This window comes from Barbus barbus (genome assembly GCF_936440315.1).
Source record: "Barbus barbus genome assembly, chromosome: 42".
Lineage (NCBI taxonomy): Eukaryota > Metazoa > Chordata > Actinopteri > Cypriniformes > Cyprinidae > Barbus > Barbus barbus.
In genome coordinates, this window is record NC_136720.1 from 13,726,836 (window position 1) to 13,752,071 (window position 25,236).

Sequence of the window (25,236 nt, forward strand, 5' to 3'; positions counted from 1 at the left end):
ACTTATTTAAATTCATAAGGTTGACATGCTTCATTTGGCAGTGATAGATATATGAAGCCACAGGCTCTGGCAAGCATTAGTGGCATGTTTTGGGTTAAGACTGATGTGTCCTTCATTTATTACACAATTCAAGGCATGTCACTGGTCCACCCAACACGCAAAGCTGTAGGGGACATTTAGATGGACAAACATATCCTGAGAGAAGACCAGGATACTCACAGCATTTATTTGGCTTTTATAGAGGATTAAATAGTCAAGTTAACAAAAAAAATGCACTTGGCAGTTATGTAAATAATATATATAAAAAAAAAAAAGAACACTGCAGCATGCAAATGAAAACTCTTCATACCTGTACAGCACACAGAGTCGCAACTGCATTAACCCAAATCCCATAATTATTATTCTTCTATAAAATTCCTCAAAGACTGTATTAAAAGTCAGCCATAATTGACCTTGATAATCATCAAACCCTTCAGTATAAGTTCCAGCTTTTTGGTCAAAAATACAATCAAGACACATTAGCATGACACTCAGAGCAACTACGTATATCAGTAATTATTTTCAGTATGAATTGTACCCACAGTTAGAGGATGCGGGATGGTGGACGTTGAAAAAAAAAAAAAAAAAAAAAAAAAAACTGACCCACCGATAATACAATAGACATTTAACTATCACAAAATTTACATTAATTTGCAATGTACCTCTGCCTTCTAAAATAAAAATATATCTCATAGCATCTTCAGTAGTTACAAATCTACAGAAAAGATTGCCTCAAGTATAGAGAACTTGGTTTGAAGGCAGCTATCATTTTGCAGGTGAAAGACAAAAACATGGTTGCAAGAATCAGTTTGGGAGGAAAAAAAGGCTTTCAAGAATATTCGCTGCAAATGCCATCTTGTTTCTGCCAGTCTGCTCATAAACACAGCTGCAAAAACACACAAACAAGCAGCTTTTTGGTAACCCTGATGCTCCCTTAAGTGCAACTGCCATGTTTTGGGGGACTGAATTAGTTTGCGGTCCTGCTCTCAAACTCATTTAATACTTCTCCATATCTCACTGTGGTGGTTATGCCAGAGGAACGGTGAAGAGCAGAGAACAGGTTCGGGCAGGGTGGGATAAGTTCTAAGATTTGTCTGAGGTGTTTGGTCGCTGTTTCCCCATCCATGTTCTGCCCGTTCCATTAGTAAAGACGTTTTTCATAACTGTGGAGACAAAAGACAATAGTTTCAGATAGTGAAACCCATCCTCACTCTAGGCAGTGTTGAGCACTGGCGCCCTCTAGTGACTCACGAGTGAAGTCCATGTACGCCACCCTCCACCTGAGCAGACATGGTCCGCTTCTCGAACTTCAGCTCTCCGGAATACATCATGGACCTGAATGCGCACACAAAAACAGTGTAGGACTTTTAATAGTGTTTAAACAAACCAAATGTGCAATAAAACACCGACACATACTTACCGAAGCACAGAGAGGCTTTTTGCACCAATGTCTTGGCAGCCGTGTTGGATTCCAGCGATGAGGTATGGGACAAATTTATGGATAGAGCCTTTGTCCTGCACTGAGCCCGACACTCCCTGAGCCACCTTCACCATATCGCCCTCGCTGCCAAGAGAGCCAATTAGCGAAGAAAATGAGGTCGTGTGATGATAATATATCATTATATACTGCATACTGGGTCACATACTATTCTTAAAGAATACAGTGTATGCGTTCTTAACTATTCAGTAAGAATTTACTTCTGAACATAGCAATTGGCTTCCAACTGCTGAATAATATATCTGTGTAGTACATAAACACAAACTATTGTGTACCTGAAGTATCGTTTCTGGCTGCTGGCATTTTTCTCCATGGCATCTAGTGAGCCCATGCCTCTGTATTTCTTCAGTCGCACACCATCAGAAAAGAAATACTCGCCTGGAGCTTCTGTGGTGGCGGCCAGCAGAGATCCCATCATAACTGCAGACAGAAAGCACTAGTTTCATGTAAACAGACATTAATTTCATTTCTTAAATTGTTACAAGTGCACTACAACAACAATCACCTGTCGATGCCCCCAGAGACATTGCCTTTACCACGTGGCCGACCGTCTGGATGCCCCCATCCGCGATGACTGGTACCCCAAACCTCCGAGCGTACTCTGCCACCTTGTACACGGAGGTGCCCTGAGGCCGTCCACATGCCATGACTACAGGGATCAGAAATGAGCACACATCAGGCTTTATGATTGGTTAACGCGTGAAAGGAATAGTGCAACATATAACAGTGAGTACATAACTGTATACTGTGTTGTGAAATACAGGGATGCAAACTTGCCACCTTTTGGCAAAAAAAAAAAACAATCACCATTTTGAAACCAAAATAGTTCATTTGTGTAGATACGATGGGTGCTTGAAGCATGACACGGTGTTCATTTACATGCAAGCAGCTCATAAATTCCATGTTTTCAGTGGCTCGGTTCGCAGTAAATGCAGCGCCACATGAATTACATTTCTGCAAGCGCTGAGAGATTTGGTCTCTCATATTGCGCATTTGAAAATGCAACGCCCCAACCATCTTCTCAAATTTATAATGAGAATCGTTTAGAAATCTGTGGTCAACAAATGAGACTCTATAAGATCTCCCTGCTGTTAATGTTTGAAAGCAAAAAAAAACAACAACATGAATATTAGAATTGCAATTTTACTTCTGTTCAGTAAAATTATTATTAAATAACGTTACATTATTATTATTGATATTGATATTACTTGTATAATAAAATAGTATTATTATTTTTGTAATATTTGTGTAATAAAAAAAATACTATTAAAAAAATAACATTAAGAATAATAATAAAGATGATGACCATTTAAAAATAACAACTGTGTCTAGGGTGATTTCTTTTATATCCTTATGATCAAATCGACTGTAAATCCTCATTTTAAACCTGATATTTTAAAACTTATGCTCTCATAACACCCTGAGGGTTTGCCAGTTTGCATCCCTGGTAATATATGGATACTTTGTTGATTGCATGTGTGTGAGATTGGGTCCCAACCTTCCTGTGTGATGCAGATAGAACCACAGCCCATTCCCACTCTCAATGCATCCACCCCTGCATCGATCAGGTTCTTCGTCTGAGCAGCTGTAACCACTACAGAGAGAGACAGAGACTGAGGTTGGAGAACAAGAGTGAGCAACTGAAGTATTTGCTCATGATAGTATTTCAATCCATATTTACCATTCCCTCCCACAACCTGCAGATCTGGGTACTTCTGCTTAATGTAATGGATCATATTAATCTGGTATACGGAATTGCCTTGTGACGAATCCTGAAAAACAAATATAAACCTCAGTATTGGTGATGCTAGTGGGACTTACCTCACACTTCACCTTTAGTAGAAACACCAGAACAGTTTTGAATATAGGCCTACATGAAACTGATCTTGGAGATAAGCTCCCTCAAGCAACAGGCAGCATCTGTTTTCGTTTCAGTTTTCAAAACCAATGACTGAAAGACTGACATTTCCTTTAGAACAACCGCAGTGTCTTTGACCTACCAAAACCACTACATCCACCCCAGACTGCATGAGCAGGTCCAGACGGTATTTATCGTCTTCACGGGTGCCGATGGCAGCGCCACACAGCAGCTGTTTGCGGGAGTCTTTGGAGGCCAGAGGATAGTCCCTGTTCTTCTTCAGGTCTGTGCGGGCTATTATGGCCACCAGTTCATCCTTGTCATTCACGATGGGCAGTTTACCTGTCGAGTAAATAAGTATAACTCATTGAGACCTTTTCAAATTGTTAAACACTGTATTTTATATTGTTTCCTGTGGGTGAAAGGGGTCTGAAGTGCTGAAAGTACTACAAACTAAAAGAATTTGATATTAAGTTAGAATGGCTGTGATTGTAAAATTAGACCTGATGACTGTAGTCTGCGTTTTGGTGTTCTCACCTTTTTTGCTGCGTTGCAGGATGTCATTGGCTTCTTTTAGTGTAACACCAGCAGGAGCGACTACAAGATCCTCTCTTTTAGTCATGGCCTGGGAAACAATTACAGATGAACAGCCATAAGGGTACAGCACGCCAAGCACTAAAGTGTTTTTTTTTCTTCATCCAGCTAGGATGAATTAAATTGATCAAAAGGGACTGTATTTAATAGTGTAAATATACATTATGTAAACATTATGTAATAATGTAAAAGATTTCCATTTCAAATCACTATTTAAAAAAATATTTTCAACATTAATAAGACTTTTTTGAGCAGAAAATTAGAATGATTTCTAAAGGATCATGTGACAACTGAAGACTGGAGTAATGACTGCTGAATTCATCTTTACCACTACAGGAATAAATGACATTTAAATTAGTGCTGTCAAACAATTAATCGCGACTAATTGCATTCAAAATAAAAGTTTTTGTTTTCATAATATATGTGTGTGTACTGTGTATATTTATTATGTATATATATAAATACACACTTGTATATATTTTGAAAATGTTTACATTTATTTACATTTAATTTATATTATATATAAATATATTTAATATATAAACATTTTGTGTGTATTTATATATGCATAATAAATATACACAGTACAAACACATTTATTATGTAAACAAAAACATTTCTTTTGGATGCGATTAATCACGATTAATCGTTTGACAGAACTAATTTAAACAATATTTTTTTTATAATCATAAGACCAAAGAGGACTTTCAAAACGTTACTGACCACAAACTTCTGAACAATAGTTAAGATACTCAAGATCACACAGGCAGTCTTACCTCCTCTAGAGGTTTGTTATGATCTTTCTCAGAGAGGAAATCAATGTCCCGTGACGTGACGATGCCGACCAGTTTGCTGCCCATCTTGCCCGTCTCAGTTATGGGGATTCCAGAGAATCCATGTCGAACTTTTGCTTCAAGTACATCACCTACAGTGTGACGAGGACTCAGGACCACTGGATCAGTGATGAAACCCTGTTCAAACCTCTGCAGGCACATACACAGAGACCTTGACATCAAATATTAACAGGTACAAACACACACACACTCACAGAAGACCTTACATTAAACATTTATGAAGGGTGATGCAGTCTTACCTTCACTTTGCGCACCTCGTTGGCCTGAAACTCTGGTGTGCAATTATGGTGAATGATGCCAATTCCTCCCATCAACTGAGCAACAAGCCAGAAAAATTCATATTAATTATTGACAGATGTTCAGTCTAATCAAAAAAAGGATTTAAGAGGTACTCACTGCCATGGCAATGGCCATTGAGGATTCGGTAACAGTATCCATAGGAGAGGAGATGAGTGGGGTCTTCAGTGTGATTTTCTTGGTCAATGCTGAGGTCAGGTCCTACATAAAATATCATAGAAATGATTTAAAATGATTTCTGTTAATAAAACAATTATGAGCTCTTGCTTAACATCAGGACTAAAGTGAGTGTATTTTGACTATGTAATTCCTTATCTGGCCAATAGAGGTGGAAGAGAATCAATAACTGCTGCACCTATTAAGGATGCACCTAAATGAAAATTCTTGGTGAAGCCGAACAAAATGAAACACTGGGCCGAAGGCCAAAGGCCGAATAGCGAACACATTGTTTTGCTTTTCAAAAAAAATAAATAAAAAAAAAATAACACTTTTTTTTAACATTCTATCAGATTATTATTTACATTCTATCAGATTATAGATTATTATTATACCAAAGCAACACAATTTAATATTTTTTGGCCATTTTTGAGACCCCCTTCTTGAATCAGGCATGTATTTTTTTACTGTATAAATAAACGCAGCCTTGCGGAGCAGAAAAAACTTATTTTAAAACATTAGAATATATTATAGATCCCAATCTGAACGCTATGTGTGAATGTTATAATAAATGTATAGAGCTGTTGTAGGGTCATTATTATTATCATTATTATTGTGTTTTTAATTTTTTTTATTTTACAGAACAACAGTAAAATTACAATACTAAATCTATGAATGCTGATGGAGTTGTTGCTTTTTCTTAGATTTTATTTTGGCTGAAACCCGCAGGAACTGGGGCGTAGCAGCCATTTTAAAAGTGTGTGTGGGGGGGGGGCAGCTTTCAGGTCATGTGACCCTCTAACAAATTATGTACTTAAATGTGCAAAGTAAGTTCATGTCCATATAATAAATTCTAAATAGAATACCAATGGGAGTTTTACTAAAATATGATGAAGTATAAGATAAGTTTTTGGTGCAATACAAATTTGCTATATTGGGAAAGAATTAATTCTACTCCGGAAGCGAGCAGCACGCCGCGACAAAAGACAGCAGAACCCAATAATCGGTTATGTCTCATTTAGCAGACGCTTTCATTCAAAGCGACAAGTAGGAGAGCATTTGTGACCCTGGACCACAAAACCATCATTCATAACCACCAGTCATAAGGATTTCTTTTTTTTTTTTTTAATTGAGATTTATATATCATCTGAAAGCTGAATAAATAAGCTTTCCATTGATGTATGGTATTGTTAGGATAGGACGATATTTGGTCAAGACACAACTATTTGAATATCTGGAATCTAAAAAACAAAATCTAAATACTGAGAAAATCACCTTAAAAGTTATCCAAATTAAGTTCTTAGCAATGCATATTACTAATCAAAAATTAAGTTTTGATATATTTACAGTAGGAAATTTACTAAATATCTTCATGGAACATGATCTTTACTTAATATTTTTGGCAAAAAATCAATTTTGACCCATACAATGTATTGTTGGCTATTGCTACAAATATACCTGTGCTACTAAAGACTGGTTTTGTGGTCCAAGGTCACATTTAGCACACACTGGATCCATTGCGACGTGACAAGGTTCTTAAAGGGTCTTTTGTCACGTCGCATGATCGCATCGCTCGCATCCAGTGTAGACGGGACGTCACAGTAGGGTAAATCATAACATGGAAATCTGATCGCGTGATTCGTGTCATCGCAACATAAAACATACTTACAGTCTGTGTTTGAAATAAGGACGTAATCCTCCTGTACTTTTTTCTGGGGTGCATTTTACTTCAGACCGCCAAAGAACAAAGAAGTGAATGAATGAAAGAAATCGCGACTCGCGAGAGCAACCGCCCAAGAGATGATTCACCTTGTGATTGGCTGAATGTTAGTTCACTTAATAATAAGAAAGTTTATTGAACAGCAAATCAGCTCATTAAAGTCAATTATTAAAGTTAAAATTATCTGAAGGATCAAGTGACACTGAAAACTGGAGTACTGGCTGCTGAAAATTCAGCGTGCCATCACAGAAATAAATTGCATCCTTGTTAAGCATAAGAGAAGAGACTTCCTTCAGATACACTGAAAAAGACTTACAAACCCCAAACTTTTAAACGATAAGGTCAAAGAACTGGAACGAATTCAAAGAATTCCACATATAAGCCTGCACGTGTGGGTATAAAACTGCATGTAAATCAAAATAAAAAAAATGGGTGGGTGGAAGTGGTTAGGAGAGGGTGACAGTGAAGGCCGTGACCTTCATTTGTACACCAGCACTGAGAAGCATTCCTCTAACACAGATGAGCTCACAAACATTCCTTCACAACCTTCATCTGGTCGGTACCGACAGCCTAAGTTCCCAAAATATGCTTTTGCATTCACACCAGTGGGAAAGAGCGGCCTCTTGGGAAAACAGACACCATATTGGGAAATTTCCCAAATCTAAGGTTCAGTGAAAGCCAGTTCGTGAAGTCTCAGAGAAAAGTCAGACACAGACATTAAAGCTGTTATTAAACCAGCCTACACAAACCCAAACGGGAGTTTCAGTTTCAATACTGGTCACACTCGCAGTTGTTTTGAGCTTCGACCTTATTTAACTCAATATTATACTCAATACAAGGATTTTAAAGCCCTACTGTGTGCCAAAGGCAATAAAACGAAAAAAAGAAAACAAAAGATAAGAGCAGAATGTTCATAGTTTTTTAAAATGTGTGCAAGTGGATTGTGGGCATTGTTCACAAAATAGAACACAATTCAAATTAAGGGGAGAAAAAGCAGCTGGTTTACGGGTAATTTGATGCAAATATAAAACTGCTGAATTAAGTATTACAGAAGTCAAATAAGGTCACAAAAATTGAAGTGCTACTTTTCACAATTAAGGAAAATCCCTGTGGTAAGATGCAAAAAACAGTGTTTAATTATTTTAATTGTTGGACAATAACTTTTGTAATGGTAGTACAGATATTTTATGGAATTAAAAAGGCACTTTTTATATTAAGTTACATTATTAAAGAAAATAAAATAGTAAAACATATCAATGATTTTTGCCTTTTCTTTTTTTTGTTAACAACTGTTTATTAAGTTTTATTTTGTGGAACAGTAGTACAAAACAAAAAGCAATTTTTGCCTTTTCTATTAAAAGAAAATCTAGAGAAGATGTGTTGTGATGATGAAGAAAGCCCGTGAGCAATGAAACAAAGGAGACAGCCATTTAGCTAAAAATAGTGAGTGCAGAAAAAACAGACGGGTTGTTTAAACCAACATGTCATTGTGAAAAACCGAATGAGTGAATGAAAGTGTGGAGGATACAAGGCAGACGACTCACCACTTCATCTGAGGTGAAGTCAATGAAGCCAGGCAAGATCAGGAAGTCACTGCAAATGAGAGACAGAGAGAAAACAATCATTGACCAAGAATCAAATCATATATATTCTCCTGCAAGAGAAACAAACACTACCGTTCAAAAGTTTGTTGTCTGTAACATTTTTTTTTTAAATGTTCCCATTTTAAAATGTATTTTATTCCCGTGAAAGAAAAGCTGAATTTTCAGCATCATTACACCAGTCACATGATCCTTCAGAAATCATTCTAATATGCTGATTTACTGCGCAAGATTTCTTATTATTATTATAAACAATAATATTGTAAGTAGTTCAAAGTACTATGCACTAATACTAAGTACTACATAAAAGTACTATATTTAATTACAAAAAATAAAAAGATTACTACTTAAGGTTAATTTTGCCCATTTTTAGCATTTAAATAGATACAAAGATGCAACGACATGAGCAAAATGTTGCAAAACTTCCATATTTGGGAGAGAAGGCGGTAGCTATGCTTCAGATAAACATTCAAGCATAATGAAAACCTGATGCTGACTGCTGGATTTACCTTAAATCACGAGGAGCTCTAAAATAAGTGTGGTTTTTGAGGTGAGCTTGAGGAACGTCTGAGGCCCAGTCACATTCTGACATGTTTTCATATACATGAAACAAACCTTCAACGGCCTACTGAAATCCACCGATACGTGCTATATAAATCCTGCCGACTTCCTTGACCGGATAAATACCAGCAAGAACGAGAGGAAAAAAAGCTCCTCATGCAGATGAAAGGCAACTGCTTGGCAGATGAGTGCCAAAACCCAGGGGGAAGGGAGAAAATTAGATGGATTCTGAATAGGTTATGTATACGTAAAAATAAAGGGAGAGACAGAGCCAACTTGAAGGACAAACATATTTTCTCCTTGTGTGGTGGGCTAAATAAGGAGTTTGTGTCTGCTGGAACAGGGCGGGGTTCCTCTGCGCCCACATCAGCTGACCACACACCCCCTAAACATCAACAACACTGGGTGTAAAAAAAATCAGAAAAAGCCCAAATAAATGAGGGAAAAACAGATAGTTGTCCTGATTAAATGTGCTAGAGTCTAGATTTTTAGGTCAAATTCAAGAATTGTTTTGACTGGGAGGAATATTGCAGGGAGCAATAGTTGTACTTGTTACACCACATACTCCTAAAAGTGAAGTGGCATAAAGCAATAAAAGCTCTTATCCATGTAAATCAGATTATTTGTCCCAACAAGCCACGATGAATGGACATTTTTTTTTCCAGGGAGTGACTGTGATGGCCCTGCCCACAATGAAATCTGATTGGTTCAGAATCCTGCTCCGCATAACTTCATACTAACCATCAGATATGTTCTGAATGGTTGTAATTAAGTAGTGTTGCTTTGTTACTTTCTGTGCTTACGTACCTAAATGTCTTAAATGTACATATTAGCATCTACAGTAATCAGTTAATGAACTCACTGCTGACTTTCAGCTCTACAGTCTCTCTGGTGGAACAACAAGTCTCATTTTTAGATGACTCAGACTGTAAACTTCAGTAGACTCAAAGACAGTACAGACTGAAACCCAGACTACCTCCAAATATGCAGACGAACACAGTGTCAAATATCACCACAGATTCGCTGACTACAGCTTTTTCCCAACCAGCTCTGAACAAATCCAGGTAACATGGTGATTTACAAATGTTGTTTTCAATTGAATTTTAAACTGCATCCTAATTGTTCAGCTATATGTTTTCAATGAGCAGTTGCTCTGACTGAAGCGGTTCCGTAATCCAGTTACGGTTTCAGTTTAAGAGAAGATTCATTAGACTTAGATTCATTCACTGTTTGGAAAAAACCAAGCTACAGGGTAACTCAACAAACAAACATTTTATTTCACAGACTAAAAAACGCCTACAAGAATTTAAGTTTTGCAATTTAAATTCGATTGATTGGATTCTTCAGCAAGATTCAATGAACAATAGGAGGCAGACATGTTAGCCAGTGGGTGGAGATGTAAGGTTTTTAGCTTGTAAGAGGGGTTGATTCATAAAGTATCCTAAAAGGTGTGAAATCGGTTTTTAAATCAGATGTGATATAGATCAAAATGGTGCCTGTTGCAACATTTTAATGTAGTTTGAATAAACGGATAAATTCCAGATTAAGTGCATTTTAAAATAGCAAAAAACACTGACATGGCCTCTGAGTCAGCTAATGTTATAAATAGAGGAATTTGCTTGAATATTTATGGAGACAGAGAAATTTCTTTTATCTCTCTGATAAAATAATCTTTCAAAAAAAAGCATACAGCAAGCCTGCAAAGTAGCAAAGGGGTGAGACATCTCACATCAGGACAACATATGTGTCATATGCCATACAAAGAAAAACTGTTCAGATACACTTTTGCGTGTGCATTACACAAATCAATTCAACATACACTCGTGTCAGATTTATGGAAGGTTTCAGACATAAGTATTTTCTCTATCTCTGTTTGAGTTGTATGTGGGTGTGTAGAAGGACCCCCCCCCCCCCTCCTCCTCACATGACGCCAGTGTGAGGATAGTCATGCGGCCCACAATGCATCCCTACACGCTTTTCATTACAGATAAGACAGTTATACAGCTGGACCTTTCCCTTTGTAATCTTAATCTTAAAGGAGAGACTGTTCATGAACTCACTATGTCCTAATGTCACCCATCAGAACATAAGTTTGACGCCTTACATTCTACCAATACAATGCATTATGGGTAAACAGAATGAATACATACATGTGCATTGTCAAACATGACACACTTAACTGTCAACATTTACTCTCCCTCATGTCATTACAAACCTGTATGACTTTCTTTGGTGGCTGTAAAGTGAAAGTCAGTGGGGTTCATTGTTGTTCAAACTCCCAACGTTCTTCAAAATACCTTCTGTTGTGTTCCAAAAAAAAGAAAGCCAAACTCGTTTAGGACAACAAGAGGGAGAGTAAATGCTGACAATTTTAATTTTTTACTAAACTATCCCTTTACGAAACCCCTTTGATCTGAGCTTATATAAATCAGTCATGCAAATTATTACATATACATAATTATATATCCTGGCTCAACCAAGCTAATATGACAAGTGGCATAGATTACGATTGAATTCCCCCCTGCCAGCGATTGAAAGCAGAATCTTTTGATTGTCTCCCAACAGCAAGGACCCTACATAGACCATCCAGACTGTAAACAGCTGGAACGTTTGTGTCTCTTATTGAGCTCACTAGAGGACGAGGTCTTAAATAAAGGACCATATTACTCACTTGTAAGTCATACCGTCCCCCATAGAGCAAAGCTCTTCCGCCGTGAGTCCGTCTCGGACAGACTGCTGTTCTGATCTGTAATGTGGATGCCCATTACATACACACAGAGTATCACTGCAGGGAGAGGAACCTAATGAAAAGCACTTACTTATAGGTGAGACCATCTCCTACTGAAAAGAGCTGCTGGGCAGACAGTCCGTCATCAGGGATATAGCCCGTTCCTCCACTTATTAGATAGTCTGCCATACTGGAAAGAGAAATACACAAACACAACCTGTAAATAGCACAGTTCTCGTCAGAGCTAATCTGCAACTTTGCTTTCGAGCAAAGTCCAACTATCTCTGTGTTTATATTGGAATTCTGTTTATAGTCTAAATAGAATTTCAATTTTAATTTCTCATCTTTTCTGAACATCCACTAGATATAAAAATCCCATTCATTTTCATTTCATCACTTAAAGGAATACCTACTATGAGCTGCAAAGTTATTAATCAATGGTATATGCTTTTGTTGAAGCCACCAGTTTGCATTATTTCAACTTATTTTGGTAACACTTTATTTTAAGGTGTCCTTGTTACATGTTCTTAATAATACAATAACAATTAATTATGCACAATTGCATGCGAGTAACCCTAAGCCAAACCCTAATCCTAAACCTAAACCTAACCATATAGGAAGTACATGTAGTTACTTAATATTACTCAGTACTTAAATGTATAATTACACTATACCAAGGACACCTTAAAATAAAGTGTAACCCTTATTATTATTATTATTATTATAATAATAGTGATGTTTTAACAGAGCTGTGTAGTTGTAGTTTTCCTGGGTGAAAACTACATTACCCATGATTCTGCAAAGAAAGCTCCACCAACCAGATAATAAAAACAAACAATATTAGTTGTTACTCAAAATAAATTATCTGAGAGCAGGGAGGGCAACAGGAAATTAAGTGTCTTTTACACAATATTTATTCAAAATTTGCTAAAAATAAAATTATCCATTGATTACTCGGCCAATGGTGTCCAATCATGCCACAGGAGGGCCAGCTCCAAACCTAAACAAACACAGCTGAACTCACTAATCAATCAAGATGTTTGAAATTTCTACAAACCTCCAGAAAAGTGTTGGAGGTGAACTTTTCAAGAAGCACGTCTGGAAATCCTGGACTACGTTATTGGTAGATTTTTGGAACTGTTTTTAATAGAATATTAATTAGATTTTAATAGATGTCTGCTTACATCTGGCCATTCTATTTGATTGTGATGTGTCTGTTTTATGGACTCTGTGTCAGTGCCAATGAGGTTGTCATTGTTTTACGGGGTCTTGCTGATGCCAAAAATGTTAAAATTGCAGATATTTAATTTTAATGTGGCCGTTTTTAGATCTGTACCAGTGGCATTGCCACTGTTTTTATTGACTTTGGCTGAGGTCGATAATATAAGTGACCGAGTATCAGCTGATATGCAGTTGTTTTTAAATCTGCTCAATGCGGATGTAAATCAGCCAAATGTCGGTCTCTACGTATTAATGTAAATCTAAACGTAATTTGAAGTCTTAGCACTTTTCTTTTTACTGCTTTGGAGGAAATGGTATTTATTTCGGGAAATGCATTTCTCATCTGTTTTATTTTAGTAAAAAGCCCATTCAGAAGTCTGGCGTTAACAGGAAGCCACGTAGATTCTGTCCGAGTCAAACCACATGTCGCGACGCGTGGATTACTGGGAACCAGGCGTTTAGGTTTTAGGAGTCAATTGATAACCAAAACCCACGTTACACACGTCCTGGTGCTGCAATAATGTAACTCTCAGCGCCGTGACCTAACGTTACTAACATTATTCAATCTACAAGCACGATATAAAAATAAACTAACATGTTGGCACGCACTGACAGAAATACTGTATTTGTGAATTCAAAATAAGTGCATCACTCGTTGAATGCAGGGAGTTAATCTACAGACTCGCACCTGGCCCGGTGACCTATATTATGTACATTAACAAATGTAAGTCAGGGAAACCCGGGGTCTCTATCGAAATCAAAAGCAAACCTGGTGAAGATTTTCTTTGTTAGTGCTCCTCCTGCAACACATTACTAAAATAAGCACATTTAACATGATACCTGAGTAAATATAAATTCAAACCTTTTCTGTAGATGAGCGCGTGGGAGAGTTGATGCGCGTCAGATGGGAAAACCCAGTTTACCGCTCTCTGTAGAAGAATGTGTTCTCTAAAACCGGTTAGTTCATCTATACACACTGTTGTCCGGGGTTTCGGATCCTTCAGAGGGTCTCGTTTGAATTAGGGTTTTGTGGTGAGTCTGGCGTAATATAAAAAGCGAGGCAGACAGAGCGCGCGCGCGTCATATCCTCAACAGCTCCAGTCCACATCCACGTGGTGACGGCATGGTTAACTCTTTCATTGCCGACACTTTAGTGTGTTCTATATTTATACATTATGTGTATGGGTCAGAGCTCAGAGTCAAATAAGGGTGCCCGAGACATTAAAAAGGTGAAATCCTTTGATATGGTTCAAAATGTATGTGGAAACGACATATTTGTATTCATATAGGCGTAAAATGTGCATTATTTTCAGATGCATTCGTTATTTATAATAAACTGTAAAACGCTTTAAGTAAATTATCAAAACGTTCTGCATGTAAATGTTGGTTAGGTCACACTGACAACTAATTACTTTTTAACTACACTGTAAAAAAAAAAAAAAAAATGTTGAGCCAACTTAAAATTAAGGCAACCAGCTTCAGCAGATTTTTGAGTTTTCTCAAGTTATTTTTGTAGGAGATTCTCAACTTTTTGTTGCATAAACTTAAAATAACAAGTTGAGAACTCAAAAATCTGCTGAAGCTGGTTGCCTTAATTTCGTTAGCTCAACTTTTTTTTTTTTTTTTTTTTTTTTTTTACAGTGTACATTAATTTTGTAAGAATATCAGAATTTTTATTAATTTTCTTTTATAATCTGTTACACCTCATTTCTGACTTAAAACCTCTATCTTCAATTTGTATTCAAGCCCTTGTCCAAATGAATTACATTTTTAATGTATTTTTTTTTTTAAACGTTTGGAAGGAAGTCATCAATTTTTGGATAACATTCTCTAAAGTCCTTTCTCATGAAGTCTGGAATAAATGCAAAATAAGCCAATGACCCAATTCCATAATGTTATAACCAGAGACCGGACACATGGCGGCTCTTGTAATTGTCTAGCACCACTGCTAGATTTAAAAGTCAGCCATAATCAATTACCTGATGCCAATTGCTGAAGGATGACACTGCTTAAGCAAATTACAAATCCTCTCCATTGACTGGCCAGCACTTTGCCCAAACTAATTTTGATTAAAGAGTTCTTTTAATGTGCACAAAAAAAGAAAAATACAGTTGTAATGTTATAGAATTAGTAGCATCTTCGACCATCCATTGAATGTTTTTTTTTTTTGTTGTTTGTTTTTGTAATGTCTACCATTGTGTTAATTTCCTCTATCCTTATTCTCTTCCATTTGTTTAGACATTGCAATGTTGCACCTTGTAAAAACAGAACAATTATAGCACTGTAATGCAACTCGTGATCAAGTCTGGTGTGCTTTGATTTGCATTCCATAGATTTACATGGGTAGCCAACCATAAAACGGCAATTTGTACTCAATTTGTTGGCATGCCATTCAACAACTCAAATTATGATCTTTTTCATTAAAGCAACCAAAGGCTTAATATTTTATTTTAAGTCTGACAACCCTAGGCAAAATTGTCAGAGTCATTGGTAATGTGAGCACCTATGATTGCCCAGGGAGCTTTTGGACTAGTGGGGTGAGATGGGAAGTACATGTGGGTTTGTTGGATTTCTTTAGACAAGTGAGTTTGTATAAAAGAAGTACAGACAATAAGCATGGCTCTATTTGCTAAGAATAGTAGCGTGTGTGTGTGTGTGTCAGAGGCAACAGCCGTTAAAAGCCCTGACCCTTGTCTCCTCCCATCACAACAGGGAGGTGAAGCGGTTATATGTACCTCACCATATGTGGGTCAGTGGACATGTGGGTCAGAATATCTTCCTGCACCGGCAGCTATTTTAGTAATTCTGACCCATTTGGACTTTGCCAGGACTTCACACACTACTGAATAGCTGGAGAAGCCTGATCTGCTATGCCCAGAATAGCTCTTTTAAATCTCAACTTTTGTTGACCCTGCATCAGATTTTAAGCCCTTCAATTATACAAACCTATTTTAACCCCTAATCTTGATGGTCTTGAAGATTAGAGATTAGAACAAGTCCTACATGTAATTATAGCATGACAAGAGGGGATTTATATTCCAAGTTGAATGCATTTAAGAAAAGAAACGGGCTCAGGAGAATGTGATACTCAAATCTCGATTATCAAGAACCAATAACATTTCTGTGACTGTGACCTTCGACTCACCTGTCTGGAAAACCTGCTTGTAAGCGTGTTGCTGTGTGGTGCTGGGCTGCAGACTCATGTCCGCGCAGATGAGGAACCCCTGGGAAGCCGTTGGGAGAACATTCACTGTTCTTGTGGTTCATCTCCTGTTCTTGGAAGTCTCCTGGAATCTCCTCCATCTCCGTCCTGTTTAGGGATATAGTCTGTGCACTGTTCATTTCCAAAACAAATCCAACCAGTCCAAGCCAGTCTTGTGGCTGAGTCTTGAGCAAATTCAAATTATGGTCTCTGAATCCTGTTCAAAACAGCGCAATTATGGATCCAAGATTCAGATTCCAGAGTGGAATGAAAATGAATGTGACTACGAAGGGTAAAGTGAAGCTGTAAATCCAGAGTTAAGAGGTTTCATTTCTCCAGGATCCCGTGGTTGTGTTTGACGAGGTGAGCGAAGAGCTTTGATTTGACTGAGCTCATATAGCCAGGGCGAGTGAGTTCCCAGGAACTGTGGATCCATATGCACCTGCTCACATGGAGACCTAGGTGTCGCCATGGAGATATTCCCACCTCTGAATCCCACTGGCCCCCTGCGTGCAAAAGCACTGGTATAATAAGAGGACTGAGAACGAGGGATTGACAAACTAGAGATAGTAAGAGAATGTTCAAGCCTGAGGGAGTTACATACTGGGACAGTGAGGAGATAGAAAGGAGTGTTTTGCGCTCGTGCTCTCTCTCTTTGTGGCTTTAGCTGTGGTTCTGTCAAGAGCGCATGTCACTCCCACAAAGAGGATTGGAGAATTAGACCTGGGGACCATTAAGATGAAAAAAGGCACTTCACTGTCTCACCTGCCTCATTAGTTCGGTTGAATCGCACTAGAGTTCGTTTTCCCTCTAGGTGCGGTTCGTTTGGGCAGGTGAGAAAGCAGCAATCGCACCAAAAGCGGACCAAACAAGCGTACCGAGACCTCCTTGAAGAGGTGGTCTCGGTACGCTTTCAAACGAACCTGGAGAGGTTCGTTTGTGGTGAGAAAGCGATCCGACCTTAAACAGACCCAACCGCAAAAAGAACTGCGCATTTTTGGACTAAACCAGCTGCCGTAGTCAGCGCAGCGCTGTGCATTATAGGATGAGGAAGTGTTTGTTGACAGTTTGCAGTTTAACATGGCAGGTCGCGGACAAACTTGGGGTTGTGAGGAGGTGCGGAGCCTGAAAATAGCAGTGTGCTGTCTGCTGCATTTTACTCCTGTCTTTGTTTACTTCCGGGAGCACCGTTGGAATTTTCCCGCACGCTCTTTCTGACCAATCGAAAAGCAGTTTAGGGAATGCGTTCAAAGACACATCTAGCCAACAAGTGAAGCGGATGTTGTCACGTGACTGCATTTTGGTTCGTTTCAGCTGGTTCGGACCAGTGTGGTGTGGAGGAACCAAAACGGCTAAAAATAGCTTCAATGTATATTTTTTTGCCTTTGGTGCGGACCAAATGAACCGAACTACAGATGTGAAAGCACCCTCAGACGTTGTGTATAAATGTGTGCATGGGGTCAACAGCTGCTAGCATAGAAGGCATAAAACAAACAAGATAAAGCAAGCAAACCAAAACAAACTCAAAACATATGAAACGACCAGAAATAGCCGATGAAACCACCAAGCAAACAAATGAGGTTAAACAAACTATAAAATAGCCAGACAAAACAAACTAGATAAACGAATTAATCAAGTAAAAACAGAACACACTAAACAGATAAAACAGACATGAACAATCAAAAAGAACAAAATAGAAACAGATAAACAGAGAAAACCATACAGGCAAACAAATGAAAGCAAAAATAAATATATAAAACAAACTGGAAAAAACAACCAGATGAAACAAACATTGAAAATGTTGCTGGGTGTTCGTTGTGTTTGCTAGGAGGCAGTTACTTACCCAAGTTAAAATAGCCCACCCCTGTCTTATGATATATTGCTTAGTTTTTACCTGCCAAACAAAAATCCTCCAATTGGTTAACAACTTATTTTGAAGTATCCTTCATGTCCATAAGCACATGCAGAATATTTAGGGTTAGGGGGTTATTTATAAACAATCAAGATTGCAAAGTCTCTTTTAATAAGTATGCCTCACAATGGCAAGGTCACAGATTAAGTGTCAAAACAAATTATCATTGAGTTGCTGATAAGTGCATTGTGCCCTATAACTGAACCGAAGGCTTTCTTTTCCTGTATATTTCATATTAAGCAAAAACAGGTGGTTGCTGCTTGGAGACCGTAGCTTAAGCTGAAATCCTCTTAGACCGTATGGAAAAACAGTAGCTGAGGTGTCTTCAAAACCACACATGCTAAACCTGACAGAAAAAATCATTTATCTGCGTAGTTGGGTAAAATATATAATGCATTTGTCATTCTGTCTGGTGAATCTAACATCTCTCTTCTCATTTGGTTACATGACAATGAATCTCATGCACATTTTGTGGGGAGTCCCATTCACTAAACTGTGTGACACAGTCAAGCACATGAGACAGGTCCTCTCCGGACCCTCTGCTGCCTGTGTGTGCAGCAATTCAGTGCATTAGTGTAGGAATTCGTCTGTGTGTGTGACCCTCGTCATGTGAGCAGCTGATTTCAGATCGACTTTTTAAGGAAAATGACAGCTTGAACGAAGCTTTTCTGATTTCATACAATACATTATTTATCCAACTCTGCCTGCAGTCCATTGCACCTCTTACGAAAACCTACTACCAATGTATAAGCATAGCGAATCAATCACCGTGCTCATAAACTGTTATGTATAAGGTGTTGTCTTTGTACATGTCCAAAAAATTTTGGTACTTGTTTTTGGTTTCTGCTCCCCCTATCGATCATTTATGGTAATTTCGATATCATCCATTTCTCTCTGTCGACCAGAAGAGAGCAGCATAGATTATTTTTACATCTTCATCAGACTCTCTAAAAATACAAAAGGAACTTATTTTATTATTTTTTTAAGGAGCTCTTGATGCATGCATACATGTATGACACGATAACAGAAGAACAACTGAATAAGACTAAAGAAAAATATACTTTAGTAATATACATGTAGAACAGATTTATGTTCAGATTTGTGCTTTATTTACTGTATATAAAGCAGTATAAATAAAAACATGCATAGGCCTATAACAGACGTCAACTAAGAAGTGGATCGCAATTGTCCATAGGCCATTAGGCCTACACTTCGATTTAAATAATTAGCTAAACTTTTGAATTGCGAACAAGGTCACCAACTGTTAATATCACATTACAAATCAGTGTAAAAGAATGTTAATATTGAATTCAAACACGTTTAAGTCACTTTTACTTCACGCACTTCATTGCTACTTTCTGATGCTGACTCACAAAGAAGAGAAAAGAACATCCTGTTTCACTGGAACAACCAATAAGTTCATTTAGGGATTTTATGTGATGTCATGACATGAAAAGGCAAAGCGGCACTGAGTCTGTCACACGGCTGTAATACATTCCCACACAAGCAAGACCATCGTCCATTTTGGTAAGAAAGACTAACATTTTAACTTGTCTTGGGTGTTTTGTCAGTTATTTTGCGTCGTAGTTGGGGCATTTTATCTTGCTTCTCAAAGCAACATTAAGAAAGTATTAGTTTCCCTTACTCAGCAAACGAAATCTCCCTGCGAAATTGATAAAACGCCAGTTTACATGTGAAATGAAAATAAAGAATTATATTCTTAAGCCAATATGTAGGCTATTAATAACTTCCGGTATTGATGGAAGCGTGGCTCGTGTGTGCTTTTGTTCTTTATAAAGGGCAGTCCTGATATCCGCAGAGAAACATGCCTGAACTCGGCTTTCTGAAGATCTGTTTCATCGCAACCGCGTTTTCTTTTCTGGTGGCTCTGTTTGGGCTGGTTGATTCTGTCGGAGGTCTGATGTATCCTCAAAGACCAGACTGGGCAGACGACAGCTGGACAGAGAAGCTTCCCACCGTGTCTCCAAAGACTGCTGCTGCTGCCAACAACACCAAGCGAAACGGGTCGAGGTGATCTTCTCCACTGCCATCGGTGGCGAGTCTTTAATTGCACTATAGGAGAAACAATCGGTGTGTTAATGTTACTGACCTACTCAAGCCTGCTGTGGAATTATTTCCTCCATTACACTACTGTGAGTCCGACATGAAGAACATCAATAATGGTCAGTCACTCTACAGGCATATGAGAAGCCAACTCTGTTTTGCTTTGTTCTGGTTTCTTCAAAAAATTTGAAGAAGAGCCTGCAAGAGTAGAAAAAAATCTTCGGGAGAGATTGAAAGTAAAAATCCTGCAAACATGCTATGCTGGACTGCTGGACTCAAAATATTGAAATCCCTCTATGGTCAAAAATATTTTTGTAATGTTTGTTCCTTTTATATGCTATTTAAATTAAGATAATAGCTCACAATATTAACATCCATTTGTGTAAAATGCTGTGTTCAGCATAAGAATCTGTGGCAATAGGCAGCAAAAAGTTGTTTGGGTTTTTGGTAAAGGGTGTCTGAAAGGCAAAAATTGTTACTAAACTTCACTGTTCTTTTATTAAACTGAATACAAATATATACAGTTGCACTGTATGACACTATAGCAGCAGCCTGGCTTTATGCACTACACATTTGCTAAAGTTTTTTTTCATAACACATTTTTGTTCAATTTTGTCCTTTTTTTTTTTTCTTTTAGTTTGAGTGTTTTGTGACCATAATTGTTTTAAAACTAGATGGCAGGTGAAACTCTTCTATAGGGTTATGTTTCTCTCAATACAAGCTGACCAGGTGAAAAACCATCAGTGAGATTGGTGTATGGTTGGAGTGATTGTTAATCAGGTAAAATGTTAGTTTTTGCTCAGATTTTCCATGGAAATCCATTCCTCTTTACCAAGACATTCTTCCACAGATAGTGACATGTCTTTGCAAAGCTGAAGTTGCACATTGGCAGTTTTGAAAAGAACCTTGACGTAGATGATTGTTATTGAGCAATATGATCTAGCCAAGCCTTCCCATAAAAGCCACAGCCCCATTTTCTCATCAGAGAAGAAAGGTTTTTTTTTTTCTTTTTCTTTTTTAAATGGAAATGGTTTTCAGCTTTTTCTTTTACTTGAATCTCACATAGTGTGATTTTTATCCATACAGCTTTCTTTTAGTTAGACTTGTCATCAGTATTAGTATTTCATATTTTGTCAGGATGTTCCCATTAACCTAGTGACTTTTTAGTTCACACAAGCTGAGTCATGGCCTCAGGAAGAGATAAGAAGATCTTGTTTCTGTGATAACTCCTCCAACCAAGATTGTTGACGTTGTGTACATTTATAAAAATGTAATATAAGCATCAAATTTGTGCATTTGCTCATTTAAGGTACTATCCAAAGGAAAAAAGTCTGGTAAAAATATTAATATCACCCAAAACCCTGCAAAACTTCAGTGGAAAAATATAATATAAAGAAAATATAATCACTTATAATTAAATATGGCAACATGCACTTTTTAAAATAAAGGTTCTTTTTTTGGCAACTCTGGTTCCTCGAAAAACCTTTAACGTCCATGGAACCTTTCTATTACTCAAAAGGTTCCTTGTAGTGAAACAAATGTTTATTTGTTGGTTTACACATCAAGAAAAAAGTTTCTTTTAAAAATTATTCACTGAAAGGTTCTGTGGGGTGCCCAAATTATTATTTCTATGGCATAACCGCTTAAACCCCCTTATGAAAACTTAATTTTTAAGACCGCAGGTCATATACTTCTGTATGGGAATGCTAACAGACAGCTTTAACCCGGTATTATAAACTTCCCAATTTATAATATAGACTTACATATTAGTTGTGCCTGTAGGCTATATGGAGCAACAGCGCTGTCTCTTGGATAAGACTTGAACAGAAATGCATGCACATACAACTGAGTATGAACTTCTCTGAAGCTTCAGTGTTAATACTCTCACTCCATGATGCTCTCCTGTATTTTGCGTATGTAGCACTTGAACGACGACAACAAAGAATCTAATAGCTTGTAATTGGTATAGAGAAACTTTGAACATCCATCCTAACAGGAAGATGTAAGAATAGTTTCCACCCACCCTCACAGATAGGAGTTCCTCTAGACGCTATTATAAGAATTAGTTTCTCCTTAAGCGGCTGGTCATCTCAACACTGCTCAGTTAGTGTGTTATTACTTTAAAATATAGCCATATGCAGTAAAACAATATGGTCTGTAAGTAGAAAAAGATTATCTTTATTGTCTACTCGCATGGAAATGTGTCTTTGGCTCCACCCCACGTGATGGAAAATTACACAATATACATATGACAAAAACAGAACAGAACTATTCATGCATATTGACAATCAGACTCATGCAGTGGCTTCCTCTTCTGGCTTTGTGCCCTGACGTTTGAGAATAAGGTGCAGTATAAATAAAATAAAATACATGCTTCAAAATACGAATAGAGCAGCTCAGTATAAAAAAAAAAACCCTCAAGACTACATAATTTTATTATACAATAAACATGCAGCTTGTGTTGGTGCAATTATGCTTATTTATTATTTTCCTGTTAGTTTTCCTAAATCACACTTTGTAAAAATTCATTCTATCCATTTTAAATTTGCATAAAAACAAGGATTTGAGCATTGAAAAATGTTTATCTACCAACATGTTAATTTCTTCATCTGCTAAGTAGTTTGGATGTTCATAATGTTTGATAAATGAGGCATAAATATTTTAAATACTGACATTTGCCTAAATTTTTACAGTACTTTACAGTTTTGAATGCAAATATATAGCTCCCGTTCCTCTTTTCCCTATATATCTCTGCGTTTACTGGAATTGCACACTAATTATGTAGGTTTCGTCACATTGCACCCAAATAACTAAAACCATTTTTGGATTAAGTCAATTTTGCAATAATTTACCATTATTATTAGAATTTTCATGTAGTAGTTATTATAGGCTAACTATTATGTTATGTTAACTAGTTGTTATTATAGGCGACATATAATGTTGTCTTGTCTCTCACTTGCCCTATTTAGTGAGACCAGCAAAACCACACTCTGGTCACTGATCCTCATCAATGGACCCCACCGATAGAAGACATCTCAGCCCTCATGTAGCTCAGGGCCACATGACTGCCGGCAGAGGGGAGGGGATGCTAGTCCATAGCCAGGAGTGGGTCTGCATTCCTGATGCCAGAGAGCGTACTTGGCATTCCTGGCTTCTTCTAGTTGCTCTCAATGAGCCATTTGACTGGCGCTGAGGATTTTTCCCCCAGAGAGGCAGAGTCAGCCTCTGACGGATGAGAGTTGCTGCTCAGAAGAATAGGAGACCATTCATGCCATACTGGGACTAGAATGATGCCATTGAAATGTAGCATGCACCATGGAAAATGTTGAAAATTGCCACAACTCAATTCAGTGTGATTAAGGTTGTTTTTGGATGGTCACAATCAAACGAGTATTAAAGTATCGCATAACTATGTAGAAACACTAACAAAAAGAAGCAGAAGGATCTATTCTTCTGTATGACATAATTTGGTGTGTTTTTTTGTTTGTTTTTTTTGGATGATCATGGTCAAAATATTGCATAAACATGTAGAAACACCGACTAAATAGTAGTTAAAATATAGATTTTTCTGTATTTAGGTGAAATCTTTCAAATCAGTTATAATCTTTGTCACAGAATATGTTTTCTTATCCCTGTCATTCAGTACAGGACAACCTGTCAGATACAAATATTGTCAAGTAAATTTTAGAAATCTTGCATTCACTGAAAGAAAACATTGCCATTGATGTTGCATAATTTGATAAAAAAAATAACATTTTCTGTAAATAATTTTTAAATACTCACCCTGCCAGGACATAGTAGTAGCACTATTTTACACATACATACATATATATATATACACACACACACACACACACATATATATATATATATATATATATATATATTAGTGCTGTCAAATGATTAATCACATCTAAAGTAAAAGTTTTTGTTTTATTTAATTTTGTAACATATACATATATATGATGTATATATAAATGCAAATATCAGAATAAGAATGAGCTTTATTGCCAGGTATGTTTACACATACGAGGAATTTGTTTTAGTGACAGTAGCTCCACAGTGCAACAGAGAGACAGCGACAGGACAGGACACAGATAATAAAAAAATAAAATGTACAAATATACAAAATGGACAATATGCAAAATAGGACAATATGCAAAATAGCACAAACACAATATACTAAATAGACAATTCAGTATGTACAGGTATGTTAGGTGCAAATTTGAAATGTAATAAGTATGCGTGTTAAATAAAAAATAAAAAGTATGATAGTGTTGTGTGTTTCATGTTTATTGTTAAGAGTTAAAATGTTCATGAGATGGATTGCCTGAGGGAAGAAACTGTTTCTGTGTCTGGTCGTTCTGGTTCTCAGAGCTCTGTAGCGTCGACCAGACGGTAACAGTTCAAAGAGGGAGTGTGCTGGATATGAGTGATTTTACCAGCCCTTTTGCTCACTCTGGATAAGTACAGTTCTTGGAGAGTGGGGACGGTTGAACCAATGATACGCTCAGCAGTCTGGACTACCCTTCGTAGTCTTCTGAGGTCAGATTTGGTAGCTGAGCTGAACCAGACAGTTATTGAAGTGCAGAGGACGAATTCAATGATGGCAGAGTAGAACTGTTTCAGCAGCTCCTGTGGCAAGTTGAACTTCCTCAGCTTCAAGGAAGTACAATCTCTGCTGGGCCTTTTTCACAATGGAGTCAATGTGATTGTCCCACTTCAGGTCCTGAGAAATTGTGGTGCCCAGGAATCTGAATGACTCCACTGCAGTCACAATGCTGTTCATGATGGTGAGTGGGGGGAGAGCAGGGGGAGATCAGTTTCTTAACCTCCTGTCTGTAAGCAGACTCGTCACCGTCCTGAATGAGGCCGATCAGTGTGGTGCCGTCTGGAAACTTCAGGAGCTTGATAGAGGGGTCTTTAGATGT

General features: G+C 37.5%; 1 protein-coding gene across 2 annotated transcripts; it reads right to left on the bottom strand.

Moving 5' to 3' along the window:
• Nucleotides 1-305: 305 nt before the first annotated feature.
• On the bottom strand, nt 306-14,247 carry LOC306861487 (inosine-5'-monophosphate dehydrogenase 1b-like). 2 transcript variants are annotated; one of them, XM_079403756.1, is made up of 16 exons: nt 13,990-14,237; nt 11,998-12,096; nt 11,850-11,924; nt 8,561-8,609; nt 5,240-5,341; nt 5,083-5,157; nt 4,766-4,972; nt 3,933-4,020; nt 3,538-3,737; nt 3,219-3,309; nt 3,036-3,131; nt 2,043-2,186; nt 1,813-1,957; nt 1,460-1,603; nt 1,291-1,374; nt 306-1,202 (listed from the first exon to the last, which is right to left on the bottom strand). In XM_079403756.1, exons 2-16 carry the CDS (start codon nt 12,093-12,095, stop codon nt 1,181-1,183), a joined length of 1,620 nt encoding a protein of 539 aa, XP_079259882.1. In that variant the 5' UTR covers nt 12,096; nt 13,990-14,237; the 3' UTR covers nt 306-1,180. The 2 variants fall into 2 exon arrangements, with proteins under 2 accessions (XP_079259882.1, XP_079259883.1); XM_079403757.1 differs by lacking the exon at nt 11,850-11,924 and having other exon boundaries at nt 13,990-14,247.
• Nucleotides 14,248-25,236: the final 10,989 nt, after the last annotated feature.

What these genes read in the sequence shown, in the direction of transcription:
- LOC306861487 (XM_079403756.1), bottom strand. Translation starts at nt 12,095, where the DNA reads ATGGCAGACTATCTAATAAGTGGAGGAACGGGCTATATCCCTGATGAC. An exon ending in GGAGATGGTCTCACCTATAA is followed by an intron (nt 11,925 to 11,997) that starts GTAAGTGCTTTT and finishes TCCACATTACAG; the next exon opens with ATCAGAACAGCAGTCTGTCC. An exon ending in CCTGCAACGCAGCAAAAAAG is followed by an intron (nt 3,738 to 3,932) that starts GTGAGAACACCA and finishes TTTACTCGACAG; the next exon opens with GTAAACTGCCCATCGTGAAT.